General features: G+C 38.7%; 1 protein-coding gene across 1 annotated transcript; it reads right to left on the bottom strand.

Moving 5' to 3' along the window:
• Window positions 1-435: 435 nt before the first annotated feature.
• RARS2 (arginyl-tRNA synthetase 2, mitochondrial) lies at window positions 436-25524 on the bottom strand. Its single transcript, XM_015812851.1, has 20 exons — window positions 25482-25524; window positions 23712-23785; window positions 23066-23171; window positions 22038-22121; window positions 21288-21385; window positions 20442-20497; window positions 19064-19147; window positions 16138-16214; window positions 15315-15473; window positions 14265-14368; window positions 12708-12794; window positions 12442-12502; window positions 11142-11218; window positions 9152-9276; window positions 7834-7901; window positions 7639-7748; window positions 6332-6430; window positions 5040-5114; window positions 2251-2314; window positions 436-920 (listed from the first exon to the last, which is right to left on the bottom strand). Exons 1-20 carry the CDS (start codon window positions 25518-25520, stop codon window positions 834-836), a joined length of 1734 nt encoding a protein of 577 aa, XP_015668337.1. The 5' UTR covers window positions 25521-25524; the 3' UTR covers window positions 436-833.
• Between the last annotated feature and the right edge of the window lie 152 nt (window positions 25525-25676).

The raw sequence follows: 25676 nt of genomic DNA, 5'->3' as shown, positions 1-25676 counted from the left end.
GCATGTGTGCATGCCCACAGCCCGGATGCAAACAGCTCATGGCCTACTAGTGGGCTACAGCCCAGAGGATGGGAATCCCGACCCTGTACCATTTCAGACAAGTGGCTGTCCAGTCTTTTCTTAAAAACTCCAGTGATGAAGCGCCCACTGGCAAGCTGTTCCACTGATTAATTGCAATGGCCTACTGTGCAAATATATAGGGTGCTTTTTAAAATAATTTTTCCAGTAGAGGCGGATAATTTTCCTTGGGTCATACCAGCTTCATCTTATTTCTTAAGGTCTGAAAAGTGTTAAAGTCAGATGAAGCAGCCAGGCAAAGACTGCATCCACAGGACTTCCATAACTCATAACGGCAAGATAGCTTTTATAAATAAATGTACCACATATATTTTAAAAAATGCCCACCTTCCAAGCCAAGTGCTTATGAGGAACAAAAAGGAAAGAGAACAGGCTCCACAGTTCTAATATTCTCATAATGACAAAGCTTTGCATTGCAAAAATACAAAATGGGACTTAATTTTTAAGCATTATTATTTGGGGCCAATTGCACAGCTGCTGAAATTTCCAAGTGGCTGAAAGGTTTTGATTTCAGAGCAGGTCAGTAGAGCAGCAAAGACATAGTCGTACAGCATGGCCCACACGTGGGTGCATCACAACCATTTAATTCAAATACCAATAAAAGCTGGAATTGGCTTTATAATAAGAGAAGAAAAATTCCTATCAAAAGGACTTCCGAACATTCCCACAGCTCTGGAATGGCCACGAAGTCCAAAACGGAGATCAAATAATCTTCATAAGGGATACATAGGAAAAGCATCAAGGAAGTTCCCCCATTACATTTTATCCACAGGTGTGATTCCTAGGAGCTTCATTCCGTTGGCTAGAACAGAGCGGGCAGCGTGAAAAAGGCAGAGCCTTGCCTGGAAAAAAAGGGGGGAGGGATAAAGAAGAGGCATTGGTAATTTTTGTCATCTGCTTCTTATGAAAGCAGCATCCTATTCATGCCCCCACCCCCTGCTCCGTGCTATGGTAGTATAAAGCATTTTAGAATAAGAGCTATTAAAATGCCCATTTGTACCAATAATTCTGCAGCTTGATCTTTGTGAAGAATCTACTTCTTTTATTTCCTCCCGTGTCTTCTCCCACTTCCCCAAATCTGCGGTTGAGAGACCCTGCCCATCGGCATAAAGCCGATTTTGTACACATTATTTGGTCAAGGAAACTTCCCCCCCTTTAGTTTCTTCTTTGGGAAGACTTAGACTCCACCTTCAGAAATTGGCTATTCATGTTGCATCGATGTACCTCTATTTCCCTGATGCTCACTAACCTTATTCCTGCATATCCTTGGATGTTTGTGTGCTTAGTGACTTCTCATGCACATCAAGTTCATCTCAGTGGGGGAAAAAAAACATCGCATCTAATACCTTTATTTGTTTTCTCTCTCTGCTTCTGAGGTGTCAGAGACCCACTCCAGGTAAAACCTTTCACTGATGCACATCTACGTGTTATTTCTGCTCATGTAGCACAAAACAGCTGCATTCAAGGCTTCCTTCTGTCTTTCTTAGGAAGTTACAAGGGTATGAAATAGTTTTTACCCTGTATCTAGCTGATGATGCACAACCTAAAATATTCAACCTGGAGTATTACAAGTACTTTAGGCTGACTATTCCTAGAGCTCCCAGTCAGCTGTTACTCTGAGTTATACTTTGCATGTATTGTCTATTGATGGATATAAGACCAGTCTGAGTTTTGATTTGTGGCCACTTAATGTTAAGCAATATTCACAGCTCCCGGGGACAATCTTCAAAAGAACAGCATTCTAGTCCACATGCTGAGCTACTGCAGTAGACTTATTTCATCTTCCAGTTCCCTTGTTTCCAGATACAAAACTCTGCCATTCATCTATCCCTTTAACTCAACTGTTCTGTTGTTTGTCCATCGATTTCGATGAAGACCTTGACATCTTATGGATTATGGGCCATCAGCGGTGTGTCCGTAGATGGCTGATGAGACCGATGTTAGCACGGAATGTTCTGCCACATACTGAACAGAGAAATGTGGACACTATTGCTTATTCCACCTTTCAATAGCAACCTTTCTACAAGAGGTTTTTCTCTGGGTTTACTGCTTAGGGATAACAAATTACATTCGAACACTGAGAAGAATTATTGTATTGTAAGCTGGATCATGAGGTGGGTGGCATATACATTCAATACCTTTAATAAATAAATAAAATAAAATTAATGTTACCTGAGCGAGGTCCAGAGGGCTGCCCTTCACAGGAAGATTTCTGTGAGCTGCTGATGCTAAATGACTGAAACAGAAATACCAAGACTGAGATCACACTTTCCAAAAGAGAGCAATCCTAAACTAAGCAGCCACAAACATAGTACTGCTGATTTCTAAGTGAGCTACACATGCTTAAGTTCCAGGTGGAATAAGAACATCTTGCTTGGCCAAACACTGCAAGGGCTATGGAGCATATAGAACTTCCACTGTGGTTTGGTTCAAAAGCTAGAGCAGTGGTTCTCAACCTGTGGGTCGGGACCCCATTTGGGGTCGATCGACCATTTCACGGGGGTCGCCAAGCAAGGCTGTCCGCCATTTTTTTGTCCGCCATTTTTTTGTCCATTTTTTTCCCCTTTTCCGGCGGGTGCCTTACCTCCCTTGGGCTGGGCCAGCTGGTAGTCGGCCTGCTCCGTCTCTGCCGCTTGCCAGCTATGCCTCGGCCGGCACAGGGGGCGGAACCACGCATGCGCAGCGCTCCTGGGCAGGGAAAGTCCTCGACTTACGACCGGTTTAGTCCTTGACTTACGACCGGTTGGGGTCGCAGCATTAAAAAGGTTGAGAACCACTGAGCTAGAGGGTGCTAATTCTTGTTTCTGGCCAAGGAGAACAGTGTTGTTTGAAGAAGGAAAAAAAAACTCACATTCATAACCTTAGTTCAAGCTCTACAATAGTCACTGACCATAAGCAAGCTTGTTCTGTGTTGAACATAAGGCTTGATCCGGCCTTTGTAAACTCTGCTGCAAGAGCATTCCCCAACCTTGTAAATTCTAGCTCTGTTAGGACAACTCCAAGAATTCCCAGTGGGCAGAAGCAGTAAGATTTCCGGACATTATTGTCTTAACATTCTGGAGGACACAAGGCTGGGAAAGGCTGTGCTGACACACCTTTAAGTTGAATTTACCTTATATATTGGCTGCTTTCATATAACTTAAATAGCCAGTGGTTGCATATGCACAACCAATTGAACATGATTAATTTAAACCCTATTCGTGACTTGTGTGGCCTGGTTGGATAGATTATGAGTCAAATGTATTATGCAAAGCTATAACATGGCTTAATTCAGTAATGAGGTAAATGCGCTGCATATTTCTCTAATGGGAATGGCGTCTTAATTTAGCCTTGACCTACCATGTGCACAGTAATTAAGGGAGCTCTGTATTTTTTTCCTACTAATGTCAACTTTTTATTCAAGCCCATCTGCTGCACAGTATAATATATATGAATCTTAATTTCATCCTTTGAGATGTCTATGAAAGCAAAAATATGCCACATATGTACACGAGAAATAAAAGCAACCTTTAAAACACTGGATAGTAAGACTCTAGGCATAAAATAGCCCTTACCCTTGAGATGCTAAATGACTACTGCAAGGGATGAAAAAATAGAGGTGTGGGGGAATAAAATACCCCTGAAAAGGCACAGTCTGGCTAGCTAGAATTTTGCTGCAGTGACTATTTCTTTAAATGTCATTAAAATCACGAAAAGTATAATTTTGCTCCCAGACTTAAAAGGTTCTCCCGTTTCTGGGAGGTTGTTTCAGGAAATGTCATGTTTAGAAATGGAATGCATCTCAACAAGAAAAACTAGTTTCTTATTATGATCTCTTGAAAGTTCGTCATCGGATTTTGACAAAGACATTATTTGTCCAAAGGCATGAACTGATTTTCCACCAGCGACTCAGGCCAATAATATACAGCATTCAGCAAAATGCTTAAGGCATTTGGAATAGGGAATAGGAAAATGAAGTTTGCAGAAACCACATCCCCTTTGGTATTATGTAAATCACTGGTCAATTGTTAACCTACAGCTTGAAAAGTATTATTATTATTATTATTATTATTATTATTATTATTATTATTATTATTATTATTATTATTATTATTATTAATAATAATAATGTTGGAAGGGACCTTGGAGGTCATCTAGTCCAACCCCCCTGCTCAGGGCAGGAAACCCTATACTATTTCGGGCAAATGGCTGTCCAGTCTCTTCTTAAAAACTTCCAGTGTTGGAGCATTCACAGTTTCTGGAGGCAGGTTGTTCCACTGGTTAATTGTTCTGTCAGGAAGTTTCTCCTTAGTTGTAGGTTGCTTCTCTCCTTGATTAGCTTCCACCCGTTGCTTCTTGTCCTTCCTTCAGGTGCTTTGGAGAATAGCTTGACTCCCTCTTCTTTGTGGCAACCTCTGAGATATTGGAACATTGCTATCATGTCCCCCCTCGTCCTTCTCTTCATTAAACTAGACAGTAAACCAGGAGAAGCAAAATTATTTTTAAAAAGGCGCACTTGAAGGTTTCCAAGAACATATAATATTTTTTGATCTAATGAAGTACTGATTTGGAAATTGATGGGTATTATTCAAATGTAAAATAAGGTTTTTTTTGAATAAGTGACAGGTTCCATAGAAAGAGGCAAAGGCTGCTGTGACAGAGCCAGCCTTTATTTCATGTGTTTGTTAGATTTATATCCCTCCTTTGCTCCAAGAGCTCAAAGTGGCTTCGTTTCGTGCCAACATAAAGACTTTGAGTAGGTTGATCTGAAAGACTATGATTGGCTCAGAATCACTTATGAATTTCCATGGTTGAAGATGGACTTCGATTTTAATCTCTTCATGCCTAGTCCACTCATCACCACTGAAGCCTTTAGTCTGAAAAAACTGCATTTGATTATGTCAAACTATCAGTTTTGAGGCTACATATTTTAAAAGCAATGTATCCGTTCTGTTCAAGGCTCCAGAGTTTGTTTCTTTTACCTGAGTTTAAACAGGTATTTAACAATATGCTTCGGCTGATGATCTTGTGAAGATTGGTAAATAATTTCATCATATCTGAAGGGAGAAAGGAACACATTTAGGAGCATCTGATTAAAGAAAAAACATAAGCCACCTAGGGAACATTCACATCTCAGTTCTATTCCAGCTTTACTGTCATATGAGGTCAGATTCTTGAACACACCTGCCTCTTTGAGTGAAGAGCTGCATATGAAAACTTCCACAGTTGGAGTAACTATTCTAGGAAAAAAATATTGTCAAATAGCTGCTACATATACACTAGCTTTTGTTTAACACCAGCCATACAATTAACCACCGCTTTGCTTATATGAAAAGGTGGTTAGATCGTTTTTTCCAATGGCCCTGTATTTGTTGAGAATAGAGTAATGGAGTAATAGAGTCATTTTTTCTCTCTTTTAGCATGGGGGATGGTGGGAGATGAGAGAAAAAAAATATAGTTTGAAATACTTTTTGGCCTTAAATACTGTGTTGCAGTAGCAGAATTCCATACTTGTTACTGGCTAATTAGTGGCCTAGGGAGTGCCTTATTTCCTTTTCAGTGAGGAAATCTGACAAGCTATTCTGTTTTCCCTCCATTTCTCCTCAAGGCATGAAAGGTCTTAACCAGCCTTGCTTTTGTCACTGTCAAGGTCTTTTGCTATTCCTAACACTGCGTTCCTTCTGCAGACCCAGTTCATTGGACTGTGCAGTGTTCACAGGCCCAAATGTAACATATTTTGTTTATTGCCTTCTCTGTTTTATACATTTTACACATCTTTAAAATATATTTTTGGTAAATATTACCCCCAAATGTGTCTTATAACTCAGTAAGCACAGCTGGGCACACTTGCAGTTTAATGTACGTGGCACTATGCTGCACAACATGAATAGCTTGAGGCACCTTTAAAATGCCTGCTGTTCCAAACAATAATAACTAATATATACCACAGTCCATTTCTGCAGGCATCACAGACGAACAAGATGCCAATGGAATATATAAAGCATATTTAATGCTTTCTGGCTGTTTCCTAAGACCCATTCTAAGGAGATTTTTAGCAAGAAAATGCAGTAAAAACACTTCAAAAGTGATATTCTATTTCCAAATTTTCTAGGCTACGGTTAGCATTCTGTTGATTCTAAATCAGTTATGCACATGGATAGGCAGCTAACAGTCTTCAAGAACAAACATAATTAACAAAAAAGTATATAAACTCTGTTCAGTGCTGTTATATATGCAAAGACTGCATTAGAAACTTGAGAAAATGCTGAAGTACCTGAGAAGATGTTGAAGTAAGGATATTGCTAGTGGATCTTGTAAACAAGCAGGGTTGATGGGAGTGCCTTGATTGACAGTACCACACATTTCTTCTAAACTAGGCAGGGGAAGAGGAAACTGTCAGTAACAGTGATGATCAAAAATACCTTTGAAACTTCCTTATTTATTTATTTCATTGATAAGCTGCCTTTCCTGTGTCAAATTGCCAGCCCATGGGCTGGATGCATCATAGCAAAACCGCGCCCACCCCATTGCCAGCATTGGAAAAAAAAATTGCGATACATCACGACACATCACGTGACGTTGCGAGTTTGACACCCCTGCTGTAGGAGCTCAAGCACAGTCTCCATGCAGGTTGCAACTACTCATTTCAACATCCCTAGGACTTAGGATGGGTTGAGGGGGAAGGTCTCAAATCCATTAATAGTGCAGTAGCAAGTATCTGGGAGTAAACTACCCTTATGAAATTATGAAAAGCCTTTCTAGGCATCAGTCTAAAATCCGAAAACCATTACTATAATAAAATAACGCTTCCTCGGTACTCATCAACAATCAAACAAGCAATGCCTTATTTAATATAACATAAAGGAAAGTAATAACTGAAGCAAAACACTTGGATTTTAAACTTGTTCCACTTCAACTGAGCCAAATCACTCAAGAGTGAAATAAAATAGCACAGCAAAACTTAAAAAGACCTTATTTTGTTGAAATGGTGCAAGTATTTGACCGATCACCACAAAAGAGTTACAGAGCAAAATTACAATTTTATAAAAGGAAACTACTAAATCTTCAAAATCGTTCTTTGCTTCTTGGTGGACTTTTATATAAACAACACGGCAACTACCGCAGGATTATATATTATATTCTATATATTAAAAAAATCTAAAGTGGTTCTTAATTGTTTTTACACTGTTAAGTTCTGCTGCCTGTTTAAAGTTAGGATTCTTTCCATTGCTCTACTTCAGAACTACACTCTTATTACTGAAAATTCTTCTGCAGCCTCTCTGGGAAAACAGCACTCTATGATTGTATTCAAAGGAATTATGGGAACTCCAGGGAATTATGGGAACTCTTCAAAGCAGGTATGTGCTTTGGGAGAAGGAGAAAGTTCCATTATATGAAATGGATGGAACTCTTTAGTAAAACTTGCCCATTTGTCTGTTCTATGTATTTCATCTTATTTAAGCACACTGAAGCCACAGCAGAAAAGTTCCCAATCCCTTTTACTTGCAGACAACTTTCATTCTGACCCAGATGAAGGCCAACTCAGGAAAAAAAAATGGGGCACAAATCATCCCTCAATACCTGTGCAGCCTGGCGTGTGTATATTGCAAGAAGACCCCCGTATCGCCTTTGCTTTGAAGGACGTGATCCCAGTTAAACTGATAATCAGATGATAAGAGGCCTTTGAAGTCCTGAAATGACAAATATTATTCAAGAACTGAGTAGATAGCTTTCAGCATTCCTGAAACTGATCTTGCCATTAACTGGGCGACAGACCTGAATGATAAGTGCTGCGAGCCCAATCCGTTCTGCGGTCTCAGGAGGATTGTCACATTCTTTTGTGGCTGATCAGATAAAAGGAGAAAAGCCATTATTTCACCAAGAGGTACACAAGGCTGCTGGTGGAAGCTGGTTCTCAGGCCCTTGTTTATGAACTGGTATACTTAGTTCTAGGACAGGGGTAGGCAACCTTGGCTCTTTTATGACTCGTGGACTTCAACTCCCAGAATTCCTGAGCCAGCCATCACAGGAGTAGGCAACCTTGGCTCTTTTATGACTTGTGGACTTCAACTCCCAGAATTCCTGAGCCAGCCATGAAGTCCACGAGTCATAAAAGAGCCAAGGTTGCCTACCCCTGTTCTAGGAGATAACAGGAACATACTCTTCCTCATATCTTGACTATGGTTAACAAAATCAGGAAAACAGATACACATAATTTCATAATTTATTTATTAGATTTGTATCCCACTGCAATTTAAAAAAACCTCTTCGAGGTTCAGCTTTGTCACTTCTAACATACTGTGGCTTCAGCAATGATTACATAACTTTATTTTTCAAAATGATTTCATATGAATTGTTCATATGAAATTTCCAATATTATTGAACCCTATACTGTGTATCGTTACATATGAAAATTAATGGAGATTTGCAGCTAGTGAATTAATTTGTGTTTAATATTATTGTTTAGAGAAATAATTTATAATGCGGGGGTCTTCAAACTTGGCCCTTTTATGACTTGTGGACTTCAGCTCCCAGAATTCCTCAGCCAGCGTGCCTGGCTGAGGAATTCTGGGAGGTGAAGTCCACAAGTCATAAAAGGGCCAAGTTTGAAGACCTGTTATAATGTAATTGTGTTAGAGACCTATCCAAGCAATGTCAAAGCTACAACTGACAGATACAGGAGAGGAAAAATAAAATAAAAAGCATCAAAATAGTAAAGTATCATAAAGAAACAAACAAAGAAATAAATAAATAAAGAACTGAAAAGGCTAAATTAGAATCCAAGAAGCCTTGAAAAAGGATATAATTTCACTGACTGACAGAATGCCTTCAGGGTAAAATGAAAAAAAGATCCAGATGTCTTTATTTGTAAAGGTTAAATTATTTTCCTGATCACTTAAACATATTTTATCACTAGAGTGTTTTTTAAAGATTGAAATATCTTACAGACAAAGAGGTCCATATATGGAAAGCAAAAGAAGCTGAACTAATTGTGGCTTAGACTGTGCTGTTGAGTGGTGAAACCCCCATACGTGTCTTTTTTTCTAGAACCAGAATAAAATATTAATTTAATAGAGAAAATTTATTGGCTAACTTTTTGTAGAAGCACGTCTTTCTAATACCAGGGAACAAGTTTCATTTAAAACATCTTCCAGGAAAATCACTTCTCCTTTTCGAGTTTTCATGCCGTGAATTCTCCCAAAGGGCACGTGCTGGCACCTACAAACGCAGAGGACGAAAACATCAGTCCTGCTTATGTTCAACAACTTCTGACAACTGATGGCTCAATAACTTTCAATAACTTTCTGAGTCTAATATACATCATAGATAAAAGTGACATTTCCTTGGCCATAGAAACTACGAACCTATTTCTCAATAAGAATAGCATTTGCATACCTTTAGAGCTAAACCTGAAAAATACGCTACTTCCACCCTCAGCCACAGACGTTCCATTTCAAAAGAGTTGCTGAAGTGAGGGAAAGGGGGAGAAGGAAATGCTATAGATGTTGCTTTGGGCTTCTAAATGAAAGGTGGAATATAAATCTCATAACTAAATAAAACTACCAAAACAAATACAAAGCGATCTATACTTATATACTGGTATTTCCCATGGCTGAGAACAGTTTCTCATACTCTACTTTTATGGAAGTTTGCTTTACAGTTTCAAACTTTATTCGCACCAAAACAGGATTAGATACAAGATAAATCCACATGTGTACATTACATAAGCACCCTTTCTTTCATTACCCACGCTATAGCTGGAATATAAACTATATTTTTTTTAAACAGAAAGATCTATCACAGTGGTGAACCTTTTAGACACTGAGTGCCCCAAAAATGCCCTGCCCCTGCTCACTCTGCCCCCTGCCCTGCCCGCCCGCAGGGCCACCTAGTGCTTCCACAGCCCGTAGATCGCCCAGGCAGCCCTGCAGCACCATAGCAGCCAGGTCCTCTGCCCGCACCCCGCAGCATCATCTGCGATGGGGTGCGAGGGTGGAGTCTTGTCCCTGCTGCCCGTCTGCTATGTCCTTGGCCGCAATGCTCCGTGTGGGCCACGCCCGGGGGCTACTCTCCTCCGGGGGCTGCTGGTGAGGAGGGGGCTGCGGGGGAAGGCGGGGCTGGGGCAACGGTGCACATGCCCACAGAGATGGCTCTGAGTGCCGCCTCTGGCACTCGTGCCATAGGTTCGCCACCACTGATCCATCATCTCAATAATTATGTAGGAAAGCTTGATATGGCAACAGGAGTCAAGAAGAATACACATATACGTATACGTATACGTACACACACACATTATTACCAACTTTATTTTTATTTTCATTTTAGAAGCTTATAATTCTATGGTAACCTAAATCACTTAGAGCAACTTCATATTTGCTTAACCATCAATCACTTTCCATTGTGGTAATTTACATTGGAAAAGATTTAATTTCACCTTCTCCTATCTGCTGCTACTGGTTCAATTCAGGGCTCTCTTTGGCTCCTCCTAAGTACAAAATGTGAACCTCCCAATGTTCTCTCTCAGATTCATATCTTTAATAATGAAAGAGAATCTCAATGAAGTGGTTACTGTTGAAATATTCTACAAGCAACCAATTAACCCTCCAACAGCCAAAAGAACTAATAGCATTCCACAGCCTTACTCTGGCCTAAAGGCAGATTCCAGAGCAAATACTGAAATTTTATATAAGGAGATTATCTCCATATTTTAAAATTGATTTTTTATTGCATGAATATTCTAATATCATATGGGAGTTTAAGGATCCACAAATGGGCTTTCCCCTTACAACAGCCTCTGAGGTAGCTGAATTAAGAGGCACTCATTACTTTCCCAGCTCTACCATGGATGGGATTTAAACCTGGGTCACTCTTGTTCCAGTCTAATATCTTAATCACCACACTGTATTTCTTTAAAATCTTTCATATATTTCTAGAATGGTCTTTGGTCATCCATATTCCGCCCATCTAAAGATTTAGAACATTTGATTTGTCACATTTCCCTCATCTAATGTTAGAAATACCATTGTTCAGTTTGGTTTGGGTTTTTTTTATTAAAATAAAATTCTTGATATATTCACATTTACCTTTCTGCCCAACTGAAACCAAGTAATTTCAGAATCTGGAACATCTGTTGAAAATGAGAGCTTTGACTTTTATCTGTCTTGGAAGAGGAGAAAAACGATTTAGCCATTTAATACATAACAATCAAAGACAAACACCATTATCACAGCTGATTTCCAAGGGAAAGAATGATGCCATGAAAACTGGATTTATCACATGTGAGTTTTCTTCGGAAAATTACCCTTGGAAAAGTTCTGATGTTCAAATTGTAACTGGGGCAATGGAAGGCTTGAAATATATATATTTCATATTATAACATTCCCCTTGGGATGCTGCTATAGAGCACTGCATGCCAAAACAACCAGGCACAAAAGCAGGGGTTTTTTTCCTTCATGCCTCATTCTGCTGCACAGCTAATTCCCACTTTATTGTCTTATGTATACACCCATGTAGTATGGCTGTATTACTATTATCCTCATATTTTCTACTATCTTCTCTCTTAGATATCATTATTATTATTACTCTGTTGTTTTGCATCTACACTGACAGCTTCTGCACCAGAGACAAATTCCTTGTGTATCTAATCACACTTGGCTAAAGTATCCTATCCTATCCTATCCTATCCTATCCTATCCTATCTCCATAGAAGCCTCAGAAAACCTTCATTTTAGAACTTTAAACAACATTATTCAGCACTATGAATAAGCAGAAATAAAAGAAACATGGGTTTTGTTGGAATGGGACATTTTTCAAATAAGGGTAATGGGCAAAAGCTTCTCCTTCCATTTTGGAGGATTACCTGGCTGGTATATTTTGGCTCTCCTATAAGCAGAAGCAACTACATCAAATAAGACTAAATGTAGATGTTTTGTCATGGGGCTATTATCAAGACTATCCAAGATCTCATTTCCTCCTCCTGTAAAGTTGAAAAGATCCTTCCCCATTCAGCTGACCTCCAAATTCTCAGCAAGTGGAGATTACTGTCCAACATAATTAAAGGACATTTTGTTGGAAAAGACTAGTTTTGTCAGACAAGACATTGATATATCACTGAATTGCAGGTTTCCTAAATCTGCCAGCAGTACCTATCAAGCTTAGAGAAGCTGGGAGTGATCAGTATATGACCACAGAACCCTGAGCTATAAATATTCTCCTTTATTGGTGATCAACATAGTATGATATTATTATTTTCTTAGAAAACATCTTTTGAAATGGTTAGCTCAAGTCTAATACAATTTCTTAAAATGCTTTGACGCTGACAAAAGGTACATTAACATCTCTGTCCTCTACCAAAGCAATTTATATAAACCATAGAATACCTACGACATATAACATAACGTCAGGCTTATATTTTTCCATTCGGTCTATGGCAGCAGCAAGATCTCTGGAAAAAGAAACACGAAGAACAAATAAAATTCTCCAAAAGAAATATTCATTTACTTTATTTATTTATTTATTTTAAAAACAATTCTATACTATCCTTCAAAATCATGAGAAGTTTGTGATTATATCTGTCCACCAGCAATATTCTATTAAATATATCAATAAGGTTAAAATAATGTTTACTAATAGTCACATAACATGCTTGCCTTGTTAAATAAAGCGAAGTTCCATCGCTACGCATCACAGTAACCAGGTCTCCATTTTCAGAAAGACGAACTTTTCCTACTCCTTCTCTGAAAATGATGAACAATCTACTTGTAAGAAGGAATTATATACTGGTTTTCTTAATATCCTCTTCCATAGCTAGCTAGCTAGCTAGCCTAATAAATAAATATTGTTTCAGAATTTCAAGAATTAAGATTATAAGGATATTGCAAGAAAAAAAAATAAAAATGCTTTGAAGTTGTGGTCTAATGTTAATAGGAAATAAAAAAGGCAACTGTAAGCCCTGAAATAAAAGTTCAATGTGTTTTTTAAAGCGCTCCCCCCAAACAAAAACGAAATTCACAACTCCACATATATAATACAGCTTCTATTTACCTACTGCAGCCCTTGTTCGCTGCACAGTATTAAATACAGCCCCTGGCCACCCATTTCATTATCATGTACAAAAGATTCCCCTTCCTCCAATGCTGCTGGGATAATAAATTGTTTGTTTTCCCCTTCTTACTTGCTATTACATGCAAAATAAGTATTGTGATTAAAATAAACATAAGCAGGTTTATTGAATCAAATTTAAAACTGAAGGTTTGGCATTAGCTTCTTCGGCAGTTAATCAGAAATGACTTTAAATTGCTATGTGTGATCTATAACATAACGAAAATATGGATCTTGGGGAAATAACGTTCCTTTACAAATTACAATGGCAAAGGATGAAAAGGGACATCTGAACCCTAGATCTTGTTCAATTCACATATACTCTAGCTCAGTGGTCCCCAACCCCCAGTCTGTAGACCAGGCTGCGGCATGCCAGAAACCGGGCTACGCAAACAAGCGAAGCCCCTTCCACGGGATGCAGGCAGCACGTAAAAACATCCCTCCTCCAGTCTGTGGAAAAAGTCTCTCTCCACAGAACCAGTCCCTGGTGCCCAAAAGGTTGGGGGCCACTGCCCTAGCTGTACATGTACTCCTATCTGTGTTCCAGAATTTTTGAGACTGTTCAGATTAAAAATCCCAGCAATCAGAGAGAGCATGCCCAATGATTATCCTGGCTAAAAAAATTGAAAATTTTGTTTCCATAGATCTGGAGACATCTAGTTGGGGAAGATTGTCCTAAAGAACCTTTATGATAATACATGAAAAAGGCCACAGAATGTACTGATGATTTTTTTCCTCCTGTTCTATGCAGGATGGAACCAAAGATACATATTAAAGGTACATATTAAAGGTACATATTAAAAGTATGAGAAGTTGGCAGTTTCCATGTACTTTAGGTCTGCAAGTCTTGTAAACATTTCAGATTCCATTTCTCATCTTAAAGTGGTTATGTTGTCCCAAACAGAATAAAGTATCCCTGACTGAAACTGTATCTGCATGTCAGTATTCACAATATTACGTTAAGTTATTTAAATCAGCAAATATTAACAATGTACTTCAGACAAACGACCCAGCTTTAAAGTGAAATAGCTTTGATTCAACATACAATACATTAAGACGAATAAACAGATATTTCAAAAAACTGGAAATAAAGAATCCATCCATACATTTTCGTAAGAAGTCCTTTTGCATCCAACCTCTTTAGAACTTCTTGACTTTTCTCTTGATAAAATGATTCTCCAGAATATTCATTAAAGTAGATTCCCAGACGCTGGATAGCCCATTCAAGAAAAGAGGAAAATAATTACAATCAGCAAGAATAATCTCATCTGAGACCACCTTTTTCCGACAAAAAGCTGTAATTGCCAGAATTCCAATTCAGCACAGTCATGTAATTGCTATGCTTCTGATGGCTTCTGGCTTGAAGACTTTCTAGGGTCTAACCCAAAACAGACAGTGCAAATGAAAATGGAGCTTTAAAAAAAAATAATCAAGAGATATTGAAAAAAAATGTAAATCCTACTCAGTCATGTAGGAATGTTGAAATAGTTTGTCAAATTTAATTGCAGACATATATTATTGTTCTATTAACATGCTAATAAGTTGCAAAAGATTTTTTATATGGAATGTTACGCTGCAGATATTCCATTAAATCAGCAAGGCTCTATAAGTAAGTTATGTGAGACAAAAAACAAAATAAAAACAATGCACCAGAACATTATATTATACCAAATGACACACACCTATCCATCTCATGTATATCTTTACATCTGCTTCACCTATCCTTGGTTGTCTTAATTATAATTCATCATGAATATTTTGTTAGATTTTACAATACATTTCTACATTGTCAATTATTGCTTAATAAACTTCACTTACAACTAATTTAGCTACATTTTTTCTTTCTTAGTTAATTAAACTGCACCTTCATTAATGTTAATAGACCAATGCTGCATTATTTTATTTTTACTTAAGTATGTTATGTCTCTATTGCTGGATTTTGCTGTAGGTTGTTCTAAGTTGGTCTCTTATTAAAATAAAGTTATCTCTCTTTTTGAATCATGTAGTGGCCTGTTTTACAATGCATACTATACTATAGAATTGTATCAGACAACTCCAAAGGTGCACATTTTTCAGAAATGCAAAGATATTCAAGTGTCATTATACCTAGAATGAGATAATTCCTAAATACTGAAAGAAAAGATTCAACTCAGCACCTTATACACCCGAGCATATTCTTCAACGCTAACATCTCTAAAATGTTGCCACAATGACAAGGCCTTTTCTTCATGTGCTTCCAATTTTCTGAAGAAATCTTGTGCCAGAGTTTTAATATTTTCATCCTCTTCTGAAGCTTTGTTGACCTGTACATAAACCTGTATAAAAATCAATGAAATATACAGGACAATTCAATCAGAAAGTCTTCTCCATCAAGAAAAGATTACAGCCCATGGTGAAACCTTTACGTTGTATTCAAGACATTCCAGGTTCAAAATCCTGTAATCTTCACCACAATGGCAAGGATCACAGGAAGCTCAACAAGGAAAGACTGCTATCCCAATATACAAGAGCTGATAATCCCCTCCAGAAAATGGCAGACTCCTACTCCATATTCCATTAGCTGCTAGCCTTGCTAATTGGGACTGAAGTCCAAGAATACTTGGTGATTTACTTTAACTCTTCCCCACACCACCTTTTTAATAAATGTCACTTCTTTAAAGAAAGAAAAAAAGGACTTGTTTCTACTTAGACAACTGAACAAAACCTAACAATTATAGGAACATAAGAAGTTGCCATATAGAAGGCCAGCTTCTTTGGCCACTGTTGTCGGCCCTGATTGCTAGTAGTTCTCCAGGGACTCAGATACAGTATCTGCCCCCGATATCTTCTCATTCTATTTAGTTAAATATGCCATGGAGTCCACTTGCAACACAAACAGAAAAGCAAAATAAAAATATTAAAAAAGAAAGAATTGTGGCCTTGGTAAGTTGATGGTCATTCACATTATGATTTTAATAGAGTGCAACTATATTAACATACCTCAAAAAGATGCTGCAAAGGATTGGATTTCAGCTTTTCTTCAGAACCAAACCACTGGAAGCCAGCCCCCAATATACCTGAAAAAAAAGTAATTATTTCACATGTTACAAAAGAGGTGTTTTTTTTAAATAAAATCAGTGAATAATTTGCTCTTCTTCTATTTTCAGTAATAAAAATGTAGATGGTGAATTTATAAAGTAAGTCTCAAGATTACACTAACCAAAAGCACACTGGTGCATGCTATAAATTTTGACACCCATAGAGTAAACTACTGACTTCAAGGATATTAATCAAGTGACATGGGAGTTCTATAAAAGGACATACATTGTGTACTTAGATATTGAAACAGGATTTGTACAGGGGTGAGACAAGGATGTGCATAAACAGAAGGAAACAGAAAATTTGTCCTGAGTGGCACAAATCTACTCATAACTAAAGATCGACTTTTACATCATGACATGATAGTGTGGCAACACAATATCACAGTATCACAGTGTGAGGAAAAAGTGTAAAGAACGTAAGGAACGAAGAAGGAAAAAGAGGTTACACTGGAAGAAGCAACTAAGGGGAAACTAAGTTGCTAAGAACTGGAATATTCCCAAAATTAAGTGGTAATTTTCTGCACAAAGCGGATCCAACTAAGCTTATCCCTAGATGTTTATTGTTTACATACTGATTCTAACTGGCTTATAGTGTAGGATTAAAACATAAAGTTAAAAAAAAAACACAACCCAAACATTGTAGAAGAAGAAACTAATATACACCCCACCAACCACCATTTTTGGATTATCTCCTTATATTTTTGAAGATCCGTGAAAATATGGCCCTTCCTGGAGACATTTGGAGATCCTTGAAGAACTCACTGAGATTACTAGTAGCATATCAGGGCTTTCTTGTTGTTATGTTATTGATCTTTAAAATATATATTTAAATTTTATGTTTATTATTTGTCGGTCACTATAAGTTATCAACACTGGAAGACATATATCTGAACAAACAAAGAAATACACAAAATATCCCGGAGTTGCAGAGCTCCCTGATGCTGAGAAGTCCCAACATCTGTAAATTAACAATGGAAGTCTGCACTGTAAAAATGACTATATGGAGACGTTCGTGAATCTGGCTTACACAGTCTTGAATCCTGTCTGTCATATAAGGATTCACAACACAAATATTCTCATTCAATGTGTAGAGAATGAAGGGGATTAGGGACAGGGAGCTGTGTCGTATTAGAGCAGCGGTTCTCAACCTGTGGGTCGGGACCCCATTTGGGGTCGATCGACCATTTCACGGGGGTCGCCAAGCAAGGCTGTCCGCCATTTTTTCCCCTTTTCCGGCGGGTGCCTTACCTCCCTTGGGCTGGGCCAGCTGGTGGTCGGCCTGCTCCGTCTCTGCCGCTTGCCAGCTATGCCTCGGCCGGCGCAGGGGGCAGAACCACGCATGCGCAGCGCTCCCGGGCAGGGAAAGTCCTCGACTTACGACCGGTTGGGTAGTCCTCAACTTACGACCGGTTTAGTCCTCGACTTACGACCGGTTTAGTCCTCGACTTACAACCGGTTGGGGGGGTCGCGGCATTAAAAAGGTTGAGAACCACTGTATTAGAGCCTGGGACTATTCTGCCATGAATAGTGGACCTCCCTTTGGGTCAATAATGTGAAAAACCATCACTGAGGCAACCAACCCAATCTAATGCTTGAATGTCATTGTTTGGATACTGATCAGATTACCTGAAGGTCATACTAGGGGTACTGAGTCTATATTACGTTCGGGCAATGTTAAAGCTTTTGTTTTGCACTCTTGCTTAGTCTCATTAACAGAAGTAATTTCTACTATTTTGCAGGGCAGTTAAAGGGGAATAACTGCTGTTTATTTTCCTATTTTGAATTTTAAAAAGAATTTCTACAGTTACCTGTTCGTCTAATTTCCTTAGCTCCCTTTCTCTTCTCTCTTTTTTTCCTTATTTTTTCATTTAATTTTATTGTGAATTCTCGGATTAAACAGCAATTTATTCTTACACAGAGATTTCCTGGGTTAATTGCTTGTGCTCCGAAAGAAGACACACTGGGAGTTAAGTGTGGCGATAAAAGCCAAAATACAATTGTTAAAACTCAAGACACTATTAACTGATCTCAGCCTGTGAGGAAATGGTGCACACACTGTAAGTATGGAATTAATAAAGCTAGGTTAAAACCTTTTCAAAACAACAACTGCAGAAAAACAGGAGCTTTGTGCTAACAGGTTGCTTGCCCAGCAGATTTTAGAAGGACACAATTTAAAGCCACCCACATGCAATAGAAACAGTGACAATAGAAACACTAGAAACAATAACAGAAACTACTGCTATCTGAATACACACACACACACACACACACACATGTAAAAGGCTATTTTCTTCAACTGAAATAATATCCTTTTCCAGAGAACATTAGGACCTGCCCAAATCTCACTACAAATGTGAAATGCAATCCCAGAACAGCCCTGCAATCCTAGGAAGGCCTTGCACTGTTACAGTCAAAAGGGCATGGCGTTCCAGAATTTGTGGCTGAGAATTTAAAAAGTATCTTGCATTCACATTCTTACTGTTTTTAGTATATGTTTATGCGCATGCAAATATGTATAGATACAGATTGGATGGTTCAATACCCAACTCTTATGAATTTTTAGAATTAAGCTCAGTGATTTATCTTTAAGGTACAGAACAATTATCTTAAAGACAAAGGAATTTACAAATTGCACCTATCAGTATTCTCAGTTTAAAAAATGATCTAATTTCTCTTAGCCTGCGTTGGGTCCTTATATTCATTTCCACAATAGAACGGAAAGCTTTTCATTTTAAAAAGCTCGTTATGACAAAGTTGAAAATAACCTGCCCTAGATTATGTTACACTAACCATAAGACCGGTTTTTTTAAAAAAAAATTATTTACCAAACTGCATGCCCCAGTCTCCAAGATAATTTATTCTTGTTACTTGATGTCCAATCACTTCATTGATATTTGCTATGAAATTCCCTGAAAATAAATCACAGTAATTATTTGTCCCAGCTGTATTCTTATCCCCCAAATGCTCATTTTATGTAATCTGATCTCCCTTTTCTATCACGTACACATATTCTTCAGTTAATAACAGTCAGTGACAGTTCGAAGATACAATTAGTATTGATACCGAACAAGCGATGGTTACAATTGGTCCTCAAAGTTCCGGTCATCCCAGCACCTTTTTGGTCATGTGATCATGATGTGGCAAATGGCTTGCACTTACAAATGTCACAGCACCCTGAAGTCACATGATTGTCATTTGGATCCCTGCCAGGGTTCCCATTACCTAACTTTAATAAGAAGAACTATCAATCTGCATTAAGTAATAAATTTAAGGGAACACAAATCGGCGGAATAAAATTTCTAGGCTTGAAAAGAAGTGGATTACACCTCTAGGCTATAGTTTTTATAGCTCTTATTTAATGTATATTATCTAGAAAGGTCACAAGCAGATTCTGAGTCTTTCTTTTGAACTTTTGAATCATCTAAAGTTCTTAGATGTAAATATCATGGTTCTGACAGATGAAACTCTTCAAATGAACTTCTATGCACAGTTTACCTTAAAGACTCTTTTATTCGAGAAACAAAATATCGGCACTACATAGTTGAAACCAAAAACTAAATTCTCCTCCCATGGACACAAAGTAACAAAGCACAATTCCCTTCTCCAATAAACAGTCATAAATCACATTCCCCAATTAGCTTGAAGTGGGGGCTTTCTCCCTAGCTCTCCAGCCTACCAAAACTCTATCAACTCTGGGCCCAATGACCTTGGGTTCCCACGACTGAGTTATTATTGTTATGACTAGCTGGACTCTCATCCATATTCCCCCCTCCCCGCATCAACTAACTCTAAAAGCAATAGAGGAAAATGGCTGCAATTCCATCTGTTGTCAAGCAAGAACATCCGATGTTAGTAGCGTTGACAGTAAAATAATTCAGCTTTGCTGTTTCAACATTTGAGTTAAAACTAGCTGATTATTTTTTCCTTATTCCCAAAGTCATTTTAAAGACTTTGTTTGATTCTATCTCAATCTGGTCCTCTTTTGAGAAACTTGCAAAATGCACACAAGCAATACCCATTTAGCAATGACTTCAAAGCAATCCAAAGCTTATCATGTAGCCTAAGACTAAATATCAAGTAACCACGATTAAACATCAGCAGCTACTGTTCACAGGCTAGTTAGAAGTCCTGTCACTTAGACTACATCGTCATATTCAGAAGGTTTCATTTATAGGCTATAATTTAGTTACATTTAGATCTTACCTATTAATGTAGAACGCAGGTGACCGACATGAAATTTCTTTGCAATGTTGGGTGAACTGCAAGAAATGTGAACATTTGTCATTTAGGTTCCATTCCCCACCTTCCAAGAGAGGAATAGAGATGTCAAACTAGACTTTACCTCAAAACTTTTTATTTATTAATAACCTCCTTTATTATTTTTACAAATAACTCAAGGTGGTGAACATATCAAACACAGCTTCCTATTTTCTCCACAACAACAACCCAGTGAGGTAGGTTGGGCTAAGAGAAAGAAACTGGCCTATGGTCACCCAGCTAGCTTTCATGGCTAAGACGGGACGAAGATATTCTCCATTTAGCTCAAACTGTGAAGCATGTAAAGGAAAACATGAATGACATGTCAAACTACGTAAACAACATAGTATGGTAAAGCAAATGGAACCATGAGCATGTCCATTGCTAGTAAACTGAACACTTATGAACAAAATCAATACTGGAGGATATTTTTCAGAAGTATATACTGTATGCTAATCCACAGGTCTTTCAAGAACATAAAATGCACTGTGTATCTGTATTCGTGTTCTTTCCTATGTTTTATTGCAATATGAAATAACAAAATTGTGTCATAACTGAATTGGAAGCCTGCATGTTCCAAGGGAAACTGAACATGAGTATTTCATATGTTCAAATGTTCAAAAAGATGGATTTTGATACTCCGTAAATCAAAGTGCATGCTTTACTAGAAAGAAATGAACAAAACCAATCTTAGGTCAAGGCTGATTTTCAGACAGGTTACTTACATAACCAATCTGTAAACCTACATGGTATTTTAGGCATGCTCCAAAATAACTAAGCCTACATACTCACCTAAAATCAATCAGAACCTTTTTGTTTGGCAATCCTGAGAAAAGTTCGCTCTTTATTCCATATTCAGACCCATCTTCAAATACCTGCTGCAACACTGTCTTAGGAAGCAAAATACACACAACTACAATGGGAGCAATGAATTAAGGGATCATTTTAAGACCAAGGTAATGCCTTACACTGATATTCGCAAGATCATGAATCTCTCATTTCACAAAAATCTTCTGAGACTTCACATCAGCTAAGCAGACATCTGCAAAATGCTTTTCAAATGCACAGACAGCAAGCAGCCAATGCTAATTCATCTTTTTTTGAGTTTTGATTACTCTTTTGAACTGGGAACATTCTTATTTTTCAATCTGCCCATGCTCTGTTCACAAAACATGGTATTCATATCCACACAACTATATATTTTTAAACAGGTTAGCAATATTGCAATCAATAATGACATTAATTATGGATATCATAAATCACATCACTATTATTCATGCAAAATGATTCATTTTTTAAAAAAAACCTGCTGTTAGGTGAATGCTATTCCTTTTTATCTGGTGTGTTTATTTGTAAACTGTGTTTTATTGTTTTATATTTTGAACATTACATCATTATTTGCATCTTGGGGAGAACATTTGAGTTTAAACTATGAAATGGAATAGGGACTGTATGCTATATACTTGTATTCCTTACTGAAAACACTAGCTTCAGATTTAGCCTGTTTTTCTATTCTACAGTTCAGAAGACATTACCTCTTACCTTTGCTAATAAGTCTCGATTTATCGTGAAATCTACTGTTCCTTTGCCTGGGCTGATTTTGCTCACAACTGCATCACATTTTAGCTAAAAGGAAAGTAAAACATATAGACCAGTGATGGCGAACCTTTTAGAGACCGAGTGCCCCAAACCCAGCTCTGCCCCGCCCCCCACTCCGCCCCCCGCCTGCCCACAGGGCCATCCCCGCCTCCATGGCCCGCCGCAGATCACCCAGGTGGCCCAGCAGCACCATGGCAGTCCCCCCTTCGCCCGCACCCTGCAGCATCAACTGTGCGTGACGGGGCGCAATGGCGGAGTCTTGTCCCCGCTACATGTCCTTGGTTGTGCTGCTCCACGTGGGCCATGCTCGGGAGTGACTCTCCGGCGGGGTGACTAGTGAGGAGGGGGCCGCGGGGGGAGGTGGGGCTGGGGCAATGGCATGGGTGCCCACAGAGAGGGCTCTGAGTGCCGCCTCTGGCACGCGTGCCATAGGTTCACCACCACTGATATAGACAAAAGACTATACCACAAATAAGTAGAACTATCTAGCACACTGCATTATGCAACTTCACATTTTCAAGCAGCCTCTGCAGGGAGGGCAACAAGGTAGAGCAGCATTGCAATGGGAGGTCTGCTGCTTTTCTAGGTGCATTTTCACACAGCATGCACATGCCAAAGGGGCGGAGCTTGTGGCAAAATGCCGCTGTGTCTTTCTGACAAAAGCAGCAAGAACTTGTACACAATGTTGTTTTCAAGAATTATAGCACCTGTAGGCTGGGTCATCTATGCAAATAATTTTTAACTGCATTTCAAGCAAATGTGGAAAGACGATAGATTGCACTCTACAGTTGTTGAAAGGTAAAAGAATGGCTTTTCTTTTCACTGTTAAAAACAACAGGACAAAGAATTGACCTCCAAAAGGCTTCAAAATCTGTAGCTCAGGATACCATTTTTCATCATATTTATGCAGTACAAAACATTTGATAAGCAATTGTTATTGACGCTTCTGATTAATGCTTATTACTAGATACCTTGTTTGCCAGCTTCTCCGCCTGAAGATTAATATCTGATGTTGTGGAATCTGTAGAATTAGTATCCAATATAGAACTCATAAAAAACTGGAAATCAGCAGCTTGCCTTTAAAAAAAAAGGGGGAAAATGTAAAGGTTCAGACTCTTTTTGTGACAGAGGGGTCAGGATTCGTAAGATTTAGAGTTAACATAGCTGAAAGTATTTTCGTCCTCAAAAGTTTCTGAAAGAGCAAATGATCTGTGAAAGTAATATGCCTAGTTAACAATATACAAGCTAGACCTTGTAGTTCCTATTCTTCAAACCTTAAAAGCTGTAAAATGGCACTTAGAGATCTGTTTGCCCAATGATGCCTAATGTTAACCACCCTTATGGGAATGTTCTGGTCTCTCAGATGTTGCTGAACTACAACTTACAGTAGTCCTGGTCAGCAATGCAAAGGATACTGGGAATTACAATTCACTAATATCTGTAGGTCACTGGCTCCTACTCCTGTCTTAGGTGATACTAGAAATAATGTGAATTAGAAACAGAGACTGAATGAGTTAAAATGCAGTGCCAGGACTTTACCCCTAGTGTTATTTGCTATTTTGTACATATCACAAAAGGATCTCAAGAAATTAAGGTTCTAAAGTATAAATATCCTACCTATTTTTGGATACTGGAACAGCAGAGATTGATTTTACCAGGTTTTCTGGCGGAATCTTCAAAACATGTGAAAGCTATTTGAAATAAAATTGCCAAATTGAGTGTGGAAGAATAAATAGGCAACAAAATCCTTGCCATCATTTTATCTTCTATTTCATTACATAAAAATTTATTACATATAAACACACACAGAGGTTACATTCTTTCAGTGTACAGATGGAGATTCATCTTTCTTTCCTACTTCCATAAGAACTGACCAATATTTATGAATACATCAGGGGTCCCCAATCCACCGGGTCGCAGCCCACTACCAGGCTATAGCCTGTTTGGAACCGAGCCGTGGAAGCAGCAGGCAAGCACATACATAGCTCTATTTGCACGAGCACAGGAAGGTGGGTGGGCAGGTGTGAAGCTCCATTTGTGTGAGCAGTGGGTGTGTGTGCCTGCTGCTTGTGCAAATGGAGCTGTGCGTGCGTGCGCAAGCCACTTGCACACCATTCCCTCTCCCCTCCTCCGCTGGTTCACAAAGCTGGAAAAGTTGGGGACCGCTGTCATTCATTATCCTTTGTGGAACTGGAGTTATCGTTTCTATTGAAGATCAGCATTCAGACAAAAATGTACAGCTTCACCATTCATTTCCTTTCTGGAACTGGAATGATCTTTTCCCCTGAAGATCAACATTCAGATAAAGACCTACAGTTTTGAATCTAGAAGGTACAGGGGCTTCAAATCCAAGCAAGCAAATAGATAAGTCTAGGTGTTATAAAACAAGGGAGGTCCATCATTCCCTTTTGGCTAGCAATGCCATACTTACATATGGAAACTACCCAACTTGAAGCAGATTTTCAGAAGCAACAAGAAACAACAGGGCAATGATTCCAATATGGAAGGCAAATCCTGCAACAATACTAGATGCCTACTTTGCCCCTATACCAACATCACCATCACAGACCCCAGGAAGTACCTACAGAAAATTAGATGTGTCTTGACATGTTCACCCTCCACTGTACAAGAATCAATAGACACAAATTTGACATCAGTACTGAAATCGAGGGCAAAGCTATATCAGAGCATTTCAACCTCCCAAGAAATTATAAGGCAAAAGTGATTTTTTGTTTTGTTTTGGAAAAACAGTCTTAATAGCATAGATGGTTAAACATGGAAAGGTTTCAAGGTATTTAAAAAGGAATCAGCAAACACAATGTTTTTTCACACATTATAAACTCATAAAACATGTGTAATCTCTCTCACAAGTAACCTACATCAGCATAATCAACCTGTCTTCCCCTCCTCTCCCATCTTAGTATCTGATGAAGTGGGCTCCAGCTCACAATAACTCATACTTTTTAAATAAAATTTGCTGATTGGAAAAGGAGTCCCCAAATTCCTGATTGTTTTCCCCCTACGGAAGGAATGCATTACAGAAGTTTTTGAAAACTATTTTCAAAAATATCTCTTTGAAAAATAAGCAGGTATTTCAGCGTCCCTGGGATGCCAAAAACAAACCCATTATTTTACTGAAGTCCAAGTAAATTACATCCACAGCATTTCCCTGATACACTAATTTAGTCACTTAATCACATAATAAAAGTTCGTCCGGCATAATCCATGGAACAGTTTGCCTCCATCCCTGGAGGTCTTCAAGAAAAGACTGGACAGCCAATTGTCCGTGACAGAATAAGGTCTCCTGCCTTGGGCAAAGGGTTGGACTAGAAGACCTCTTAGGTCCCTTCCAGCCCTTATGATTCTATGAAAAGGGATGATCAATACCTGAGCAGCGATGCACTTCCGGAAACGACAGCTCGCCATAGTTCTCGTTAAGAGTGGCGCTCTTCACTTTTCCATCCCTCCGTCATGGAACAGCCCACTTGGGGGAGGAGCCACTTCCAGCCTGACTTCCCTTCCTGGTAACGGGGGCGGGCGCAGAACTCGCCTCAGAAAGAGAATACGCAGACTACGAGCACG

The sequence above is a fragment of the Protobothrops mucrosquamatus genome, unplaced genomic scaffold (genome assembly GCF_001527695.2).
Source record: "Protobothrops mucrosquamatus isolate PMUCROS unplaced genomic scaffold, P.Mucros_1.0 scaffold114, whole genome shotgun sequence".
Lineage (NCBI taxonomy): Eukaryota > Metazoa > Chordata > Lepidosauria > Squamata > Viperidae > Protobothrops > Protobothrops mucrosquamatus.
The sequence above is the reverse complement of the archived record's forward strand: the minus strand, read 5'-3'. Positions and strand labels throughout refer to the sequence as shown.